Source organism: Bison bison, unplaced genomic scaffold (assembly GCF_000754665.1).
Source record: "Bison bison bison isolate TAMUID 2011002044 unplaced genomic scaffold, Bison_UMD1.0 scf7180017864203, whole genome shotgun sequence".
NCBI classification, from domain to species: Eukaryota; Metazoa; Chordata; class Mammalia; order Artiodactyla; family Bovidae; genus Bison; species Bison bison.
In genome coordinates this window covers 1,742,134-1,762,251 of record NW_011494775.1, presented here as the reverse complement: position 1 = coordinate 1,762,251, position 20,118 = coordinate 1,742,134, and the positions used below count along the sequence as shown (strand labels likewise).

Genomic DNA, 20,118 nt, shown 5'->3' with positions numbered 1-20,118 from the left:
GTGCCTAGAGCCTATGCTCTGCAACAAGAGAAGCCACTGCAGAGAGAAGCCCCCATGGTGCAACCAGAGAGTAGCCCCTGCTCGCCGCATCTAGAGAAAAGCCTGCACAGCAATGAAGATCCAACACAGTCAATTATAAATAATTTTTTTTTAAAGAAATGCTAAGAAAAAGCAGCCTGCAACAGCAAAACTAATGAGACAACACAGAAGTCCACCAATAGGGGAATAAGTGGATAAATTAAAGTAAGATAGTAAAGTCAGTTCAGTTTGTTCACTCAGTCATGTTCAACTCTTTGTGACCCCATGGACTGCAGCACAGCAGGCTTGCCTGTCCATCACCAACTCCCAGAGCTTGCTCAAACTCATGTCCATCAAGTCAGTGATGCCATCCAACCATCTCATCCTCTGTTGTCCCCTTCTCCTCCTCCCTTCAATCTTTCCCAGCATCAGAGTCTTTTCCAGTGAGTCAGTTCTTCACAACAGGTAGCCAAAGTACTAGAGTTTAGGCTTCAGTCCTTTCAATGAATATTCAGGACTGATTTCCTTTAGGATTGACTGCTTTGCTTTGATCTCCTTGCAGTCCAGGGGACTCTCAAGAGTCTTCTCCAATACCACAGTTCAAAAGCAACAATTCCAACCTGGGCCAGTTCACCCCTCCTTAGGCAACCTGGTGGTCCCCCCTCCCGGGAGGTCACCATATTGATGCCGAACTTAGTGCGGATACCCGATCGGCATAGCTCACTGCAGCCCAGAACTCCAAGAGACACTGATGTATAGAACAGTCTTATGGACTCTGTGGGAGAGGGAGAGGGTGGGAAGATTTGGGAGAATGGCATTGAAATATGTATAATATCATGTATGAAACGAGTTGCCAGTCCAGGTTCGATGCACGATACTGGATGCTTGGGGCTAGTGCACTGGGACGACCCAGAGGGATGGTATGGGGAGGGAGGAGGGAGGAGGGTTCAGGATGGGAAACACATGTATACCTGTGGCGGATTCATTTTGATATTTGGCAAAACTAATACAATTTGTAAAGTTTAAAAATAAAATAAAATTTAAAAAAAAAAGAAAAGAAAATAATGTGGAGTAATAGTGGCAAGAATAAGCAGTCTTATCTAGTTCCTGACAATAATTAATGTGATTTGCATGGTCTGCTATTTAGAATCACATTTGCCAATGAAGCAACAGTTAGAACTGGACATGGAACAACAGGCTGGTTCCAAATTGGGAAAGGAGTACGTCAAGGCTATATATTGTCACCCTGCTTATTTAACTTATATGCAGAGTACACCAATGAGAAACGCTGGGCTGGAAGAAGCACAAGCTGGAATCAAGATTGCGAGGAGAAATATCAATATCAGAAAGTGAAAAAGAACTAGAGCTTCTTGATGAAAGTGAAAGAAAAGAGTGAAAAAGTTGGCTTAAAACTCAACATTCAGAAAATGAAGATCATGGCATCCAGCCCCATCACTTCATGGCAAATAGATGGGGAAACAGTGGAAACAGTGACAGACTTTATTTTTTGGGCTCCAAAATCACTGCAGATGGTGACTGCAGCCATGAAATTAAAAGATGCTTGCTCCTTGGAAGAAAAGTTATGACCAACCTAGACAGCATATTAAAAAGGAGAAACATTACTTTGCCAAAAAGGGTCCATCTAGTCAAAGCTATGGTTTTTCCAGTAGTCATGTATGGATGTGAGAGTTGGACTATAAAGAAAGCTGAGTTCTGAAGAACTGATGCTTTTGAACTGTGGTGTTGGTGAAGACTCTTGAGAGTCCCTTGGACTGCAAGGAGATCCAATCAGTCAATCCTAAAGGAAATCAGTCCTGAATATTCATTGGAAGGACTGATGCTAAAGCTGAAACTCCATACTTTGGCCACCTGATGCGAAGAACTGACTCATTGGAAAAGACGCTGATGCTGGGAAAGATGGAAGGTGGGAGGAGAAGGGGATGACAGAGGATGAGATGGCTGGATGGCATCACTGACTCAACGGACACGAGTTTGAGTAAACTCTGGGAGTTGGTGATGGACAGGGAGGCCTGGCGTGCTGCAGCCCATGGGGTCACAAAGAGTCAGACATGACTGAGCGACTGAACTAAACTTGCCTATGTTTTATAAACTTTATCTTACTTACAAAAGTTCCTCCTGTACATATCTTCCTAAAATCATTATTAAGGGTAGCTGCTGAGTGTTTATCCAGATGGCTTTTCGACATCTATTGACATGTTCACTTGTGTTTCTGCTTTAATCTGTTGAGGTAATGAGTCTCATTGCTTGATTTCCTGGTACTAATGAAACCTTGCATGCTTGCAATAAACTACTTGGCCATAGTTTAAAAACAAACAAACAAACAAACAAACAAAAGCAACAATTCTTTAGAGTCCAACTCTCACACCCATACATGACTACTGGAAAAACCATAGCTTTAACTAGATGGACCTTTGTCAGCTAAGTAATCTCTCTGCTTTTTAATATGTTATCTAGGTTGGTCATAGCTTTTCTTCCAGGGAGCAAGCATCTTTTAATTCCATGGCTTCAGTCACCATCTGCACTGATTTTGGAGCCCCCAAAAATAAAATCTCTCACTCTTTCCATTGTTTTCCCATCTATTTGCCATGATGTGATGGGACCAGATGTCGTGATCTAAGTTTTCTGAATGTTGAGTTTTAAGCCAACTTTTTCACTCTCCTCTTTCACTTTCATCAAGAGGCTCTTTAGTTCTTCGCTTTCTGCCATAAGGGTGGTGTCATCTGCATATCTGAGGTTATTGATATTTCTCCTGGCAATCTTGATTCCAGCTTGTGCTTCATCCAGCACAGAATTTCTCATGAGGAACTCTGCATGTAAAGTAAATAAGCAGGGTAACAATATACAGCCTTGCCGTACTCCTTTCCAGATTTGGAACCAGTCTGTTGCTCCATGTCCAGTTCTAAGTGTTGCCTCTTGACCTGCATACAGATTTCTCAGGAGGCAGGTGAGGTGGTCTGGTATTCCCATCTCTTTAAGAATTCTCCCCACTTTGTTGTTTTCCACACAGTCAAAGGCTTTGCTGTAGTCAATAAAGCAGAAGTAGATGTTTTTCTAGAACTCCCTCTTGCTTAACTCCCTCTTGCTTTTTTGATGATCCAATGGATGTTGGCAATTTGATCTCTGGTTCCTCTGCCTTTTCTAAATCCAGCTTGAACATCTGAAAGTTCACAGTTCATGTACTCTTGCAACCTGGCTTGGAGAATTTTGAGCATTATTTTGGTAGCGTGTGAGATGAGCGCAACTGTGCAGTAGTTTGAACTTTCTTTGGCATTGCCTTTCCTTGGGATTGGAATGAAAACTGACCTTTTCCAGTCCTATGGCCACTGCTGAGTTTTCCAAATTTGCTGGCATATTCAGTGCAGTGCTTTCACTGCATCACCTTTTAGGATTTGAAATAGCTCAACTGGAATTCTATCACTTCCACTAGCTTTGTTCGTAGTGATGCTTCCTAAGGCCCACTTGACTCCGCATTCCAGGACGTCTAGTTCTAGTTGGGTGATCACACCACTATGGTTATCTGGGTCATAAAGATCTTTTTTGTACAGTTCTTCTGTGTATTCTTGTCACCTCTTTTAATATCTTATGCTTCTGTTAGGTCCATAGTGTTTCTGTCCTTTATTGTGCCCATCTTTGCATGAAATGTTCCCTTGGTATCTCTAATTTTCTTGAAGAGATCTCTAGTCTTTCCCATTCTATTGCTTTCGTCTATTTCTTTGCAATGTTCACTTAAAAAGGCTTTCTTATCTTTCCTTGCTATTCTTTGGAACTCTGCATTCAAGCAGGTATATCTTTCCTCTTCTCCTTTGCCTTTCACTTCTTTTCTTTTCTCAGCTATTTGTAAGGCCTCCTCAGACAACCATTTGCCTTTCTGCATTTCTTTTTCTTGGGGATGGTCTTGATCACTGCCTCCTATACAATGTCACGAACCTCCGTCCATAGTTATCCAGGCACTCTATTAGATCTAATCCCCTGAATCTATTTGTCATTTCCACTGTATAATCGTAAGGGATTTGATTTAGGTCATACCTGAATTGTCTAGTGGTTTTCCCTACTTTCTTCAATTTAAGTCTGAATTTGGCAATAAGGAGTTCGTGGTCTGAGCCATAGTCAGTGCCCAGTCTGATTTTTGCTGACTGTAGAGCTTCTCCATCTTTAGCTGCAAAGAATATAATCAATCTGAATTTGGTATTGACCATCTGGTGATGTCCATGTGTAGAGTCTTCTCTTGTGTTGTTGGAAGAGGGTGTTTGCTACGACCAGTGCCTTCTCTTGGCAAAACTATTAGCCTTTGCCCTTCTTCATTCTGTACTCCAAGGCCAAACTTGCCTGTTACTCCAGGTATCTCTTGACTTCCTACTTTTGTATTCTAGTCCCATATAATGAAAAGAACATCTTTTTTGGGTGTTAGCTCTAGAAGGTCTTGTAGGTCTTCATAGAACTATTCAACTTCAGCTTCTTCAGCATTACTGGTTGGGGAATAGACTTGGATTACTGTGATACTGAATGGTTTGCCTTGGAAATGAAGAGAGATCACTCTGTTGTTTTTGAGATTGCACCCAAGAACTGCATTTCAGACTCTTTTGTTGACTATGAGGGTTACTCCATTTCTTCTAAGGAATTCTTGCCCACAGTAGTAGATATAATGGTCATCTGAGTTAAATTCACCCATTCCAGTCCATTTTAGTTCACTGATTCCTAAAATGTCAATGCTCATTCTTGCCATCTCCTGTTCAACCACTTTCAATTTACTATGATTCACAGACCTAACATTCCAGGTTCCTATGCAATATTGTTCTTGACAGCTTCAGATTTTACTTCTATCACCAGTTACCTCAACAACTGGGCATTGTTTTTGCTAGTACATTGTTAGTACAATGGAACATCACAATACAAAGACATTAACTATATCAACAAACAAAAACCCTTAAAAACAATTTTCAGTGAAATAAACATGTCAGAGAAGAAAACATACATCTGTACAATAAAGAGCAGTGTTTATAGATATGCACATATGACGAAAGCATAAGAATGTGGAGAGAAAAGCATGTAAATGAAATGGTCACCTTCAGAGAAAAGAAAATGGGAAAGAGGGACCAAGAAGGGGCCCCAGGGCGATTTCAATCTTGCATCTGCTGTTTTATTTCCTTAAAATAAGCAAACAGGCAAAGGCAGCCAGAGATGAAAGATAAAACTTTCAACTTGATCTAACTTCAAAGCGGATAGGCTGAGCTACAGCAGGAGTGAACCAATATTTGAATTAACAGGGCTTGGCTTCTTCTCTGGCAGAACTGACTCAGAAAATTTAAAAATTAATACTCTAAATTTTTAAAAATACTAACTATTGTATCGTCGTAATCAAGAAAGTGAAGAAGATGGCCAGAGGTGAGAGGCTGATGTGGCTGGAGTGCGAGGTGAATGTCTAGGGCAGAAAGTGGTTATTTTGAGCAAGAGTATCTATTTCTATAAAGGAGAAATAATGGTTCTTAAATTACATGCGAAGGCAAAGGTGAGAGGGAGGAATCAAGCAGACCAAACATGAGGGAACCTGGAAAAAACTATGAAGATGTTTCCCACAAACCAGACCAGCTGCCTCTGAGAATCAAGGGATCAGATAGGATGAAAAGATCCTTAAGCCCTGAAAAATTCCTAAGGCCCTGTGAATGCAAGTCAGAAACTCCTCTTGGAGTGAGGTTAAATTCCCCATCAAGAGGAAAGCTATGGAGATTTAAGATTTCTATTGAACCTATCAGGTAAAACTTCAGATTAATCTAGAGGGGAAAAAAAATTCTCCTAAAGTTTAGAAATAGGCAACCTTGCCTCCCCCAGGCACCCTTTCAAACTCTGATAAAACACGTTGCTGTGATAGTTCATGGGCCTCTGGTTCCAGAAACACAAGTCAAACATGGGAAGGCCTCTATCCTTTCGAGTTTTAGAATTTTCGCCTGAAAACAGTGCAGGGCTTTGGTGAGGATTTGAGCTTGTCGGGATCTTGGTATAATAGATTGGAAGTCAAAGGGCAAGGTTTTTCTTCTTTTATTCTATTGAAGTGAACAGCGTGAGTGAAAGGGGTCCCTGCCTTTCGAAGCTTTATTTTTATCTGGAGATCAATTTCTACAAGTTCATATTCTGCTCTGAAAATCACCAGAATCATCTGAGATTTAGTCACAGCCAGGATGCTCTGGAGGAACAATAATCAGTATTCACTTCAGAAGGAAAAACATTATCCTTTAAACCAACACCTGCACACTTTACCTAAAACATTTCCCTATTCCACATTAAAAGAACCCACTTGTCTCAAAAAATCTCCCACGATAAAGCCCCTTCAGCCATTTTCCCTAAAATGGTTTGTCTCATCAAGTAGAAATTCCTACCCAAATAAGTCAGTGGGCTCTTTCCTGAGTAGACTATGGTTATAGGATGAAACCTTGATTCATCTGCATTCCAACACTTGAGGACATCTTCAGGTAACCAGAATTTTATAGTTAAGTGATGTATTGGTTATACACATAAATTGCCTCTCAATCCCCCAATACCACCACTACAACCTTTTATTTGGCAAAAGCATTATGAATAAGCTCCAATTTTCTTTTTTTAAAAGGACTGGTCTAGAAGTTCAGCAACTTCTTGTTAGAAATCACTTCTCTTCTTATTCATTTCATCCCCTCCCTCAAAGCAATACCTTTTATTTTTGTATCACAGTATTGTGGTCCAACGTATTATTTCTTTTCTTTCTCCTCCAGGCCCTTTGGATAACCTTCTCCATTAGCCACCTGATTCCATAGGAAAAGAGCATCTTTGTGACAGCACCTTCAGTATCACACTCAAGGGGATGCCAATCAGCTAAGACTGGGGGTGCCCTGATCCATGGTCCACAGACACTGAATGAGGCCAAGAGGTAGTAAAAACTGTCACCCCAACTAATACAGACCTACGTAACTTATGTAAACACTTGAGATTGACATTGTATGGATTTCTCAGTTTTCTAGACCAACTCTTTTCACTTTCACACCCCCACCAGCCCACTTGTCCCTGCTTCCCACCTTGCCCCATCAACCCCAGTACACACATACTCTGTGCCAGTATAAGAGCTTGGACGGATGACTAATGACTTGTAATTCCAAGAGTCCCGGGAGAGACCTTCCTTAGTGTGGTCCCTAAACATCAGCACTTGTAACTGTTGAATGAATGAATGAACATGAAGAGCCTGAACCTTTTCAGCCCCAATAATGAGGATGTGGGGTGCAATGCTGCAATGACTTGCCTAGTGTAAGACAGGTTGGCTCTAACCTAGCCCAGGAGCTCCAGTTAGCATTACAATTGTGAAGGCTTCCCAAAGGGAATACACGATGAAAGAAAGAGAACCTGTCTCGTATACAGGGTTATTGTTACCATCTTTCTAAATTCCAAAACCAATACAATAAAGTTAAAAAAATAAATAAATAAAATTAAAAAAAAATAAAGAGAACCTGAGTGGGAAGGGAGAGAAGCAACAGGGAGAGGCAGCCAAACAGGAGGAGGAAGGAATGGAAAAGATCCATTACTGACTAAAACAACACTCATGGAACACTTACTATCTGCCAGACACATTAACTCATTCAATCCTCTCAAGGCTCTCATTGTTGCCATTTCCAGATGGGAAAGTCTTAGGATCAGAGAGGTTAAGCAACTTGCCTAGAACCACACAGCTAACAACTGGCAGAGTCAAGTTCTGAACTTGGAGGATCTGACTGAAAATCCCAGGACCCCATACTGCACTTACCGAAGTATATGCTGCAGAATAGACTACTTTTGCTGGATACATGATAGATGTGGGGTGAAAAAAATAATAAGAAAAACATGTGGTCAAAGGCAAATTTAGCAAACGGTAAGATAAATGGGCTTCTTTCCTAAAAGACTTCTCAGAGCTTTTAAATTGCTAACAAGCACTGCAGCTCTCCAAGAGACGAACAGAGCATATGTGTGTCCCCAACGGATTGGCGCAGGGACTGTTTTCGTGGGGAAGCCATCTTGCTGGACCAGATGTCGCTCTCAGAAGCATAAACCTCACGTCTGCTCCACACCCACTGTGTGCATGCAGGTTTGCTGGGGGCCAGTGGAGGGAACGTGCCAAAAGGCAACAGCGGCAGAGGCCACCCCGAACTCTGGAATCGCCCCAGAGCTCTCCAGGCTCGGCCAGCCTCCTGCAGAGGTCCACCCAAGGGCCTCTACTCCTCCTGCCCACAGAAGGCAGGAGGCTGTTTGCCTCTGCCAGCTGCCCCCTCCCACCTCACAGCAGGGCCTCTATCTTTGTGGACTTCACAAGGGAAATTTCTCACCTGAGTTAATAATCATTGCCTTCAATTCTGAACTCCTCTCTGGCCCTTCTGTGAGGAGATTTGGCATTAGGCGTTAACAATCAAAAAAGGATAGACTACTTTACCCAAATCTCAGAAAGAATTCTCAGAAAAGCCTGAAGGTGATGGCTATTATACTCCCCTGACAGAAGCATTACTGATTCTCCTAAAGATAACATGCTGAAGATGTATTCGGTCTTGCAGAAGTCCTCCAGGCAAGGCGCTTTTCTTCTAACTACCGCGGAGTTGTTATATGGTAAGTGCCTACTCTATGAAGCCCTGTTGTTCAAAGTTCGATAAATATCCATCAGCAGGGAGAGCAATTACAGGGAAGTTAACTATTTCTTGAGTATTATCTGTATCCCGACTATTCACACCAATACTTGAGATGGGAGCTTCAGGGTCTCTCCGAGGTCAACCTACAGAGCTGAATGGTTAAGCCTGACCACCAGTGACCAAAGCCTAGGGCTCCAAGGCAATGGAGACGTTACCTAGAGTCCTGTGTGAGGGGCATCATTTAGAGGTGGGTCTTAGGTTCCAAACCACTGCTGTTGAGCCACCCAACTACATACAGTCTCTAAAACAGTGGTCTCCAACCCTTTTGGCACCAAGGACAAGTTTCTTGGAAGACAATTTTTCCACGGACCAGGGAGGGGGATGGTTTGGGGATGATTCAAGCACATCCAGAGCAAACTTAAGGAGATGGTGAAGAACAGGGGAGCCCAGCATGCTACAGGTCATGGGGTCGCAGAGTTGGACAAACTGAGCGACTGAACAGCAGCAACCACAAGCACATTACGTCTACTGTGAACTTTCTCTCTAATCTACTGCTGCCACTTATCTGATAGGAGGTACTGGACCACGCCCCGGAGCCTGGGGACCCCTGCTCTAAAGAGCAGCCCTCATGCTATTACTCCTCTGCTCCAAAACTTTCTATGGCTCCCCAGTGTCAAGAAAACAAAGTCTAAAAGCATCAGGGAAAGCAGGGAGAGCATCAGTATGAAATGTCCTTTACAAGCTGCCTTGAGTACACCCATCTGGCTATACCCTACCAGAATCTCCTATGCATGGCCTTCCTTCCTCTTTTCTCTGCCTGTATTTCAAGCCCAATCCACACCCACCTCCATCATGAAGCCTCTTCTACCTCCATCCCACAGCATCCTTGTCATCAGGCCCTCTAAAATGCCTTCCAGCAATTCAATTCCCATGAACCGAAAGTCCTCCCAACCACAGAACTGCCTAAACCACGTTGGATTCTCTTTCAGTGTAGGAGGGAAAAGACTTTTCTCTGCAGCTGATGATCTCCACTGGAGTTTGGCAATCCTCCTATTTTCCAGAAGATGAAGTGTTTGACCCCTTCCGTGCCTATGGTTTATATTTTGCCAGCCCACATCAGCACTGATATAGTAACCTCCCATTTTTATTGAGCGGCGCTCAGTGTAATTGATGATATCTGCTGGGGCTGATACTTTAAGTGAAGGCTATTCTCAGTCCTGCCACCACCCACTGCCCACCCCACCGTACTCCACCCCAGCTCAGGATATAATAGCCAATAGCAGTTACAACTGAGCTACAAAGTGGGGCTTCTCAGCAAAGGTCCTCAATTATACCCAGAAAGTCAGGAGGTTTTCTGTGAGGATTTATCTCAGCAGATCCAGTTTTCAAACCTGCAGAGCTGGAAAAAGAGGGAGCCAGGGCAGGAAGATGTTGCATAGAGCAGCCAAAGTTCTTTAGAGAGAAAAATCTCTGTCTGGGCAATTTGGTTAAACAGATTTAAATAGTATGTTCAGAGGAAGCTATCACTTGTATCATATATGTAGATATACCATTTACATATATCAGCTGACAAATATATGTAAATATGTGTATAACCTATCCCAATGTGTACTAGTAAAAATTTAAATGCCTTTTCCTTCTTTGGTAAAGTTTTAATATCTGTTTGCAGGCCTTGAGGGAGAGTAAATCTGACATTTACTAACATTTGATCCTTACAGAACTAGAACCTAAGTCCTTCTCTGGGCTGGAAAGCGCCAGTGCCCAGTCTCTATCACTTGTGTAGCTCCATAAGCAAACTCCCAGTATGAGTGTTTACAGAAAGGCTCATTTACCAGGTCACACAGGGAACAGGCTGCTCTATATCTGAGTGTTCTTCCAACATGAAGGTGTCGGCTTTTAAGAAATTTTGACCATTTTTGATGGAAAACATCTAAATTACAAACACCTTCTGATGCTTCATCGTGATGATTCAGTCACTATAAAAGTTGTCAATTCTCCAAAGACTTCAAGAAGGCCAAGAGGAATGTATAGGCTACAGTACATAGATTCACAAACGGTTAGACGTGACTGAGCGACGAACACACATACACAAGAGGAATCTGAAAAGATGCTCATCACTGATGATTATCAGAGAAATGCAAGTCAGAAGCACAATGAGGTACCGCCTCACACCAGTCAGAATGGCCATCATCAAAAGTCTATGAACAGCAAATGCTGGAAAGGGTGTGGAGAAAAGGGAACCCGCCTACATCATTGGCAGGAATGTAAAAATGTAAACTGGTACAGCCACTATGGAGAGCATTATGGAATTCCCTCAAAAAAAATAAAAACAAAGTTGTCATACGATTCAGCAATCTCACTTCTGGGCATAAATCTGGAAAAAAAATGAAACTTATTTAAAAATATACAAGCACCCCAATGTTCACAGCAGCACTATTTACAATAGCCAAGACATGGAAGCAACCTAAGTGTCCACAGATAGGTGAATGAAGAAGATATGGTATGTGTACACAGTGGAATACTACTCGGCCATAAAAAAGAAGGAAATAATACCATCTGCAGCAACATGGATGGACCTAGAGATTACCATACTGAAAAGACAAGATTCTATGATACCACTTATATTTGGAATCTAAAAAATAATACAAACGAACATATTTACAAAACAGAAACAGACTCACAGACATGGAAAACAGACGTGATTACCAAAGAGGAAAGGATGGAGGACAGATAAATTAGGAATATGACATTAACAGATACAAGTCACTATATGTAAAACAGATAAACAACAAGGATTTACTGTATAGCACAGGAGACTATATTCAAACCTTATAACAACCTATAATGGAAAAGAACCAGAAAAAATATTCATATCTAAGTATAATTTAACCACTTTGCTGTATACCGGAAACTAACACAATATTTTAAGTCAAATATACTTCAATTAAAATTTTATGTTTCATTTTTTAAACTGTTGATGTGTGAGGCCCTTGAAGTCCACTAAGATGGTGGAGTCCACTGAGATGGTGCAGCCCAGACAGGGCCTCCAAAGAAAGCCTTACCTGTCCACAACACACATGTGTACGCCCACTAAATCTCCCACCTATAGACTCGCCCACACACACCTGCATCACAGCCTTTAACATACCCCACTGCAACTGCCGACTGAGCTATTTCCCCACTCCTTACTGTGAGCTCCTCCTGGAGAAGGAGCCAGAAATAAACAAACCATAAATCTTCTGTTTTGTCCCCAAGACCTGGCTTTGTGCTTGTGCACACAGTGCTAGGTCAGTGAACATTTGAGAATGAATGAATGCATGCATGTATGTATGAATGAATAAAGTGTTGCACTACTTGAGGGCATAATACACTAAATGTCTCTGCGGACATTTTAATGCCAATTTTGCTTACAAGACAACCAGAGTCCAGATGGAGTGACCTATTAAAGCGACAAAGGAGAGGGCAGAAAAGGGCGCCTTCTATCACGTTACACATCAATGCCTTCCCTGACGTCTTTGTGTCAAGTTGACCACTGTGATCACATCAAATACTCAAGCTACAGAAATGAAGCTGGTTCTCAGAAGTGTGAATCTTTGAGACCTAGTAGGCAACATGTTCCCTCTGAGTTGCAGCGTTAATTGCATATACGTACTTAACACCATTTCAGCAGCAAGGTCTGTGCTAAGGGCAGCCACAAATGGAACAATAGGAACAGGGACGTGATTCACGGCAGGCCTTCGCTGCATCTTAAATAACTCCCAGGAGGACAGAGGTGGTGATTTACAATGACCCTCAGGAGCCTGGCTTTGTGCTTGGAGGGTGAGTGGAAAGAGCCCTCTGAGGGCTAAAACCCAAGCAGTCAGTGAACCGCCTGTGAAACAAGCTTCTACTTAGAAACCATGAAGAAGTTATTTAAACAAATGAAATATCAATGCCCTTGAAAGCCTCCTGGGATTGGCCTATTTCTAGATAAGAAAGTTTCATGTTTGTGGCTCATGTGAATTGGACAGCGTCTCTAGGTACAGTCAGTTCCATGAATGAAATCACTGGATTCAGCCCAACAATCCACCAGGTTAGTCTGATAAGCATTTTACTATTTTGTTTCTTTTTGTGTTTGTTTTCTAACAAAACCAGCCAATGATTATAGTGGTCAATTCAATAAAAATATTATTTAAATCTTAGACAATCTCAGACAAATAACCAACTTGATAAAATAATTTCTATCACCCCAATCTATTTAGTCCCCCAACGTGGGTAAAATAAGTCAGCTAGCTGGCCTTTGTGGGAAGAGGAAGTTAGCAAGCAAAGAAGGAAAAATGAGATCGCATTTTTCCACGAAATATACAACAAGAAATAGTGCATCCTTTACCTTGGTCAAAAGGCTTGTTGGGATTCCAGTTTCTGAAATAATCATCCTATATAAGGAAAAAAAAAATAGAAAACAAAAGTCAGATTTCAGGAAGTTTCTCATATAACTGCACAAAAACCTGCCTTTCCCCCCACCACCTCCCAAAACACAAAGGAAAACGCTAAGGGTTCAGAAATTTTTCTAAGGCATTCACGTGCAATCAAAAGTATCAATTGCCTTTTCAAATTCTTGTCTTTCAAACTGTATGGATTATACACTAGGAAGAGTTAATACATTTCAGCCTAGTATGGAAACAGCACTGCTCTTCCCGGTTTGACAGATAAACCCAGACACCTTCTAAGTGCAAGATGTATTTGCTATCAATTATGCCGCAGGTGATGCCTAGCTGTTCTCACTTGGGATTAAGCCTCTGTGTTTGTAACCACTGATAATTCAACTGTCAACATTTCTCCTACATGGAGACATGTAACTTTGGTGCAGAGTTCCAGTTTTCTAGCACTTCTCGAAACTAAAAACAGAGGGTCATTCAAATGTGAGAATTAACCACTGGCATATATTCACCTTAATACCATTTGTTCTGGTTGTGTAGATAAAAAACAAAGGCTGGCCAATCTGGTTGATTCATAACCGTGTCTTTCTTGCATGTAGCTTGCCTCAATTTATGCTCCAAGGCTAGACAGTTGATCACGTTGAAATTGTAAGGGTCTAGGTCACTCACGGCTCCATCATCCTGTTAACCTCTTCCTCACTTCTAATAACCCTTCCCCTCCAAACCTTCATTATCCACAGTTTCTCTTCTCTGTCAGCCTTCACCCACTCCACTGCAGATGAGCACACCCCCTCTGCCAGCTCAACTCAACTGTCTGCAGCATGCAGGGGCCCTGCCCATGGACAACTTCCCCACATCAATTTTAGGGCATGTGCCCCCATTCAGTTAATTTCCTCCAGAGTATATTCAAACAATTTGTGGGACGTGTTTTTGGCTGGCACTCTGCATGCTGCAGTTTCATAAAGCTGTCCAAAATGAGGCCTGGATTTCTCTTCTAGAAAACCTCATTTACACCAAAGTACACAATTAGTTTCAACTATGGTCCATGCTCTCTCCTGTGACCATTTATCTCCCATACCATCTCTTTGCATTTTATTGGTCTCAGTGTCATTCAATTACCTGGCTTTATTAGATCCTTGTTGAGTTCACCTAAGCCCTTAAATAGATTTTAGGAAACTGGATTTAGAGTAAAATCAGAACATTGCTTCTTGGGTGGTGATTCCATTTTCCAGGGCATGAATAAACATGAACAGGTTCCTCTGGATCCTGGGGATTCAGCATTAAATCATGTTTAACTCCAAGGAATTGGTCCAATTTGCTCTGGCTTTAATTTTATGCCATAACTGGCCTCCTCAACTCAGCTGGTTAGGAAATCTCTGAGGTCTACACCATGAAATAGCACTGAGAAAGTTTAAAATAATCCCTCTGTCACATCTCTCTCCATTTATTATTTTAAATACAATCCTTATCTCTTGAATTATGTGGTTTGAAACTCGGCAGCCAAAGTTAATGGTTCTCAGCTAAGGGCTGGATGATCAGTGGGAAATTTACCACCTTATTTCTCAGGTTGGATGGCCAATCTACTCTTAGCAAGTGAACATAAGCAAGTGACTCAAACATTCTGCAGAGAAGGCAATGTCACCCCACTCCAGTACTCTTGCCTGGAAAATCCCACGGATGGAGGAGCCTGGTAGGCTGCGGTCCATGGGGTCGATAAGAGTCAGACATGACTGAGCAACTTCACTTTCACTTTTCACTTTCACACATTGGAGAAGGAAACGGCAACCCACTCCAGTGTTCTTGCCTGGAGAATCCCAGGGACAGAGGAGCCTGGTGGGCTGCTGGTCTATGGGGTTGCACAGTCAGCCACAACTGAAGCGACTTAGCAGCAGCAGCAGACATTCTGCTATTGACAAGGGCAAGAAAAGAGATAACCTAAGATGAACTTATCCTCACTATTGGAGAAAAAAATAACAAAATCTCCATCCTTCCAGCTGTGGTCCATAAGTGCCCTCTGATAAGGATGGCATCACCTAATTACAGTCTGAAATCATGTGAACTATTTTCCACTTGAACATGCTCCTTTAATACATGGAAGTCCTTAGAAGCTTAGGCTGTGAGTCCGACAGGGAAGGACTGGAGCCAAAGACAGTCCTGCTTTAACTTCACATGTCACATTCTCTTTGATGTCCAAGTAAGGTTTGAGCCAGTCTCAGGAACTGAATATTTCCTAACGATTTCAACATATGTTATAACTTGGATGGAATATGAAGCATTCTACTGGACCTTGTCACTTTTCCAAGCTAACTATAATTGCCATTTCTACATGTTTCTTGGGGAAAGTCAGAGATTTCAAGATGAAACTTCTACAAGTGGCTATCTGCATGAGAATATTTAAAACTCATCACACATGTAATAATACTGCCTAACTGCTGCCCAAATGTACACCTTGAGTCAGAGCTCATTATGCAGAACGAGTCTCTCTAACAGCCTCTCGCCCAGCAAGGCCAAGTGGAGAAGGAGATGACTCCCTGCCTCTGATTGCTTTCACCCTGCCTTAGGAAAGCAGATGGCCAAAGCAGACCCCAATGAGCCAGCAGTGCAGACAACCTTGGGTGTGACCCCTTTGGCTCCAGCTGAGAGACAGGCTCTGGTGCCTGTTGGTCGACGAGCACAGGGGATGGGAGTCCCTACTGGGCCTGGCCATAGCGAAGTCCAGACATACAAGCCCAGAGCTCATGGATCAGCCTTCCACTCTGTACCAGCTAGGTCTGCAGACATGACCCGTCCAAGCCCCTGGGGCTGTACTAATCAATACACTCATCTGCTAGGGGAACGTTGGTGAAAGAGCATCTAAATCCACATGGAAAAGTCGAAAAGAATGCCCTTCTAGGGCTTCACCTCATCCTGGGGCTTCACTTAACAGTCAGTATGCCCAAGGGACAAAGGACAGCTGGATGGTCATTTCTTCAGGGCCTAAGACCAGGGGCACCAGCCCAGCTTTTCCTTTATCTTATTTTCTGCCTGAATGTTGTAAATGTAACATACATTTTGCTGCTGCTGCTGCTGCTAAGTCACTTCAGTCGTGTCCGACTCTGTGCGACCCCATAGATGGCAGCCCACCAGGCTCCTCTGTCCCTGGAATTCTCCAGGCAAGAACACTGGAGTGGGTTGCCATTTCCTCCTCCAATGCATGAAAGTGAAAAGTCAAAGTGAAGTCGCTCAGTCGTGTCCGACTCCTAGCGACCCCATGGACTGCAGCCTACCAGGCTCCTCCATCCATGGGATTTTCCAGGCGAGAGTACTGGAGTGGGGTGAACATACATTTTAGGTTATCCTTAAACAGACCCAGGACTTGCTGTGTTGTTGACAACACCCAGCATCTATTTTCTCACTATGACAAATCCCAACATGGGAAGCAGTGTGACAGCCCCAACATCACCCCAGTACTGCCCTGTAACCAAATGTGTTCCTGCTGCATGGCCCCCAGAATTTGGTCCACAGAGCAGAAAAGTCTAGGGCCTCAGGAGCCCTTGTCTCTGACCTTCCTTCTGACCAATAAAGATGTGGCCTGTTAAAACTCAGACTGTAGTGGAAGGCATGGTAGAGGGACTCAGTCGCACTTGCCAGGAGAGCCATATCCATCTGAGTTGGCCTCTTAACTGGTAATTTGATCATCTAGTGATAAAGCCTTTAAAAATGACTTGGAAGGACCTCAGCATCAGTTAATTTTTAAAACAGACAATCTAAATAGAAAGATACATACCTGGATACAGTCATTTATTAAATTGATTAACTCCTAATAGTGCATTCTACAAGCTGAAGAGTGAAGGGTGGAAGTGTTACCATACATGTGTATTTTATGCGCTACCCTGCACAGGATAATTAAGTCAGACCTCTGCTGGACAGGGAAGAGAAAAGCCTCCTTCTAAATTCTCATCATATGAGGAAGACCTGATTCCATTTCATGATACCACTTCAAAAATGATATATGACAAAACCAATACAATATTGTAAAGTTAAAAAAGAAAAAAAAGAAAATCACCCAAATTTTTAGGGACTGTTACAACCCAGAAGATCCTGTAAACTTGAAAAGTCTCAAATTTGAGCCTGCTGACTCATGTCCAAAATCATGAAACATTGCAGGGGAGCATACAGTCATAGTAAAAAGAAAAAAAAAAAAATCACAAGTTGGCGTACAAATCCCAGCAAGAAAGTGACAAATGATAGTATCTAGAAAAATGAAGAAAGGGGTGGTGGACTGTGGAGGAAGAGTCATGGAATGACCATGGCCCCAGTTATTTTTTAAAATCCTCCACAGCTGATCAACAGAGATAAAATCATATTCATTTTATTAACATTCGATATCCCACAAACCTAATACTGGATCCTAAGACATTATTGGCACCCAGTAGCTGGTACAAAGAAATTCAACTCTAGGCTTTCAACTACTTTAGAGATACCCTGTTTTAATAAGCATTTATGGAAAATGAAATCTTTTTAAAATATATATATATATGTAACATATATTTTATATTATCATATATAATAGATATTAATTCCCAGGTGGCACAAGTAGTAAAGAGCTCTGCCTGCTAATGCAGGAGATGTAAAAGATGCTGGTTAGATCCCTGGATTGAAAAGATCCCCTGGAGGAGGAAATGGCAACCCACTCCAGTATTCCTGCCTGGAGAATCCCATGGACAGAGAAGTCTGGCACCATACGGTCCATAGAGTCGCAGAGAGTCAGACACAACTGAAGCGACTTAGCACACTCAAGGATATAATACATATCAGTATATGTTAATAACATACACACACACACACACACACACACACACACCCCAAAGAACATTCTGCTGTATAATGCATCTTCCAAGAAAACGTTTAAGCCTCCCTACCAGGAAATGTTGCAAAAAATATCCTCCCATAATTTTAGTGATTAAGTCTCTTTATCATAGACATCATAACTGATTGGAAAGTCTCTCATTTTAACCAACTGTGATCGGGAAACTGAATTTTTCTTCCACTGTCCCACCGCCCCCAAATGGCTGATGCAATTTAGTTCAGATATTCCCCAGGGGTTTGCCCTTCCAGAGGTGCTTATGTCAGCTCCAAAGAATGTTAAAGCAACTCTGAGGAAGAGAGTGGCACAATCAAATGGAAACCACTTCTGCAATCCAACTGCTTTACTCCCACTTACGAAGATGATGATGGCATGTATGATACACTTTACAGCTTTAGCCACCACAGATCGAATATACTCAGCTCTCACGGGACAGGTCATTTCTCTTTTATACATATTTTAGCTAAATTGTTTGAACACTGTAGTTTCATCTGAAGATTACCTGAGATAATACAAATTACCAGCCTAGAAAATAAGTGGGTGCCTCATTTGTCTCGACCAGGGGTGAGCCATGGAGACATGTACACATGTACAGAAGAAAGTAAGTCTAAGCGAGAGCAGGCAGCCTCTTTGAGGTCATCTGAAGACCCCCTGTAGATAAAAACAAAAGAGAAAAGCACTGCACTGCAGGGCAAAGTGGACTACAGTCAGGTTTATAGATCCTAGAGGGAGGTTAATCCCACTTTATCGAACCCCATACTTTTATAAAGATGTCAGTTAAGGGGCTATAGGCAAACTGCTTTCCAAAGAATTCAGTGTGAAAAAGTATCTTTTTATACTACTTGACTGGGGAGAATAAGAAGGAGGGCTGGCTGGCAGGTGGGGAAAGTGTCTCTGAAATGATCATAGAAATCACTGGAAATGTGAGACTTCCAGGTGACACTGTATTGAAAGTGTTGGTCACTCATTCGTGTCCAACTCTTTGCGACCCCCTGGACTGTAGCCCACTAGGCTCCTTTGTGGAATTCTCTAGGCAAGAATACTGGAGTGGGTAGCCATTCCCTTCTCCAGGGGATCTTCCTGACCCAGGGATCTAGCCCAGGTCTCCCGCATTGCAGGCAGATTCTTTACCATCTGAGCCACCTGGGAAGCCCCAAATGACACTATATAAGTGAAACTTGCCTGTAATTTTAATTTGCGTGCAGTAAAAATCCCTACTCGTGATGCTATTGGGAAATACAAAACATTCCACCTATTGAGAAAGAAGTTGGCTTCTCATACACCCCCTCACCTCGATTTCCGGTAACACCTCTGGGTAAGCACTGTGCTGTCAGTCTTCTCTCCATCGGGCCTGCCCTTCCCACCCTGGTGAAGAACCCCAGTAGGAATCCTTCTGCATGAAGCATTCAACCACCCAGCCCAGCTTGGGCAGTGACTCGAGGCCCCCTGCCCCGTCACTCCACAGATCCCACTCATGAGAACCCTGTACACTAGGGACTGGGACCTGGACCAATAACACATCTGCATGGGCACAAATCACACCCACACACCTGGGCCGGGCTAATTCTGAGCAGGTTTGGATTTTACCTGCACATTCCCCCAGGGAAAAACAGTACACAGTAAGTCCTGGCTCTACTGGAGTCAACTGAAGTAAGCTGATTCAGCTTTAACATCTCCATGTTCCTGTGAAATGCGCATAACCGCTCCTGATGTGCACCTAAGGACAGGTGGGTGTATGTTTATACACTCTAAATCACTTGCTTCCTGAATAGAGTAATTCTTTGATAAATTGGTCTGACATTTGGTATAAAGTCCTGCAGGCCTCAGACAAAGTGATTTAGAAAATAACAATGTCAGTTGCTCTGCTCTTTCAATAAATAACCCACCAGTAAAACACAGATAATAACTGACAATCATACTTGTACTGTAACTAATGAGAAAAGATAAAGCAGCAAATGGACTGTTTATATGCATTTGATAAATTGCATCCCCTGGATATACCCATGAAAAATAAATGTGTGTGGTGCTGGTTCACTGAACTAAAACAAATATTTACCACTGAGATTTAGGATTGAGAGTGATATTTACATTTTATTTGGCAACTATTTTGATGCTATGTCTAATACACAGTGGAAAAGTCAAAAACCTACCTCAACTTCCTGAGTACGAAAGCATTATGAATGAGGGAAAAAAAAAAAAGAAGAAA

The 20,118-nt window shown here is 42.4% G+C and overlaps 1 protein-coding gene across 1 annotated transcript in view; it reads right to left on the bottom strand.

The window, feature by feature from the left end:
* The window catches only part of SPOCK1 (sparc/osteonectin, cwcv and kazal-like domains proteoglycan (testican) 1), a 336,259-nt gene extending 317,906 nt beyond the window's left edge, over positions 1-18,353 (bottom strand). Inside the window, exons 1-2 of the mRNA XM_010844619.1 lie at positions 18,270-18,353; positions 13,018-13,063 (exon numbers count right to left, since the gene is read on the bottom strand). Of these exons, the coding sequence (XP_010842921.1) occupies positions 13,018-13,063; positions 18,270-18,353 (130 nt within the window). The remainder of the gene's footprint in view (positions 1-13,017; positions 13,064-18,269) is intronic.
* Between the last annotated feature and the right edge of the window lie 1,765 nt (positions 18,354-20,118).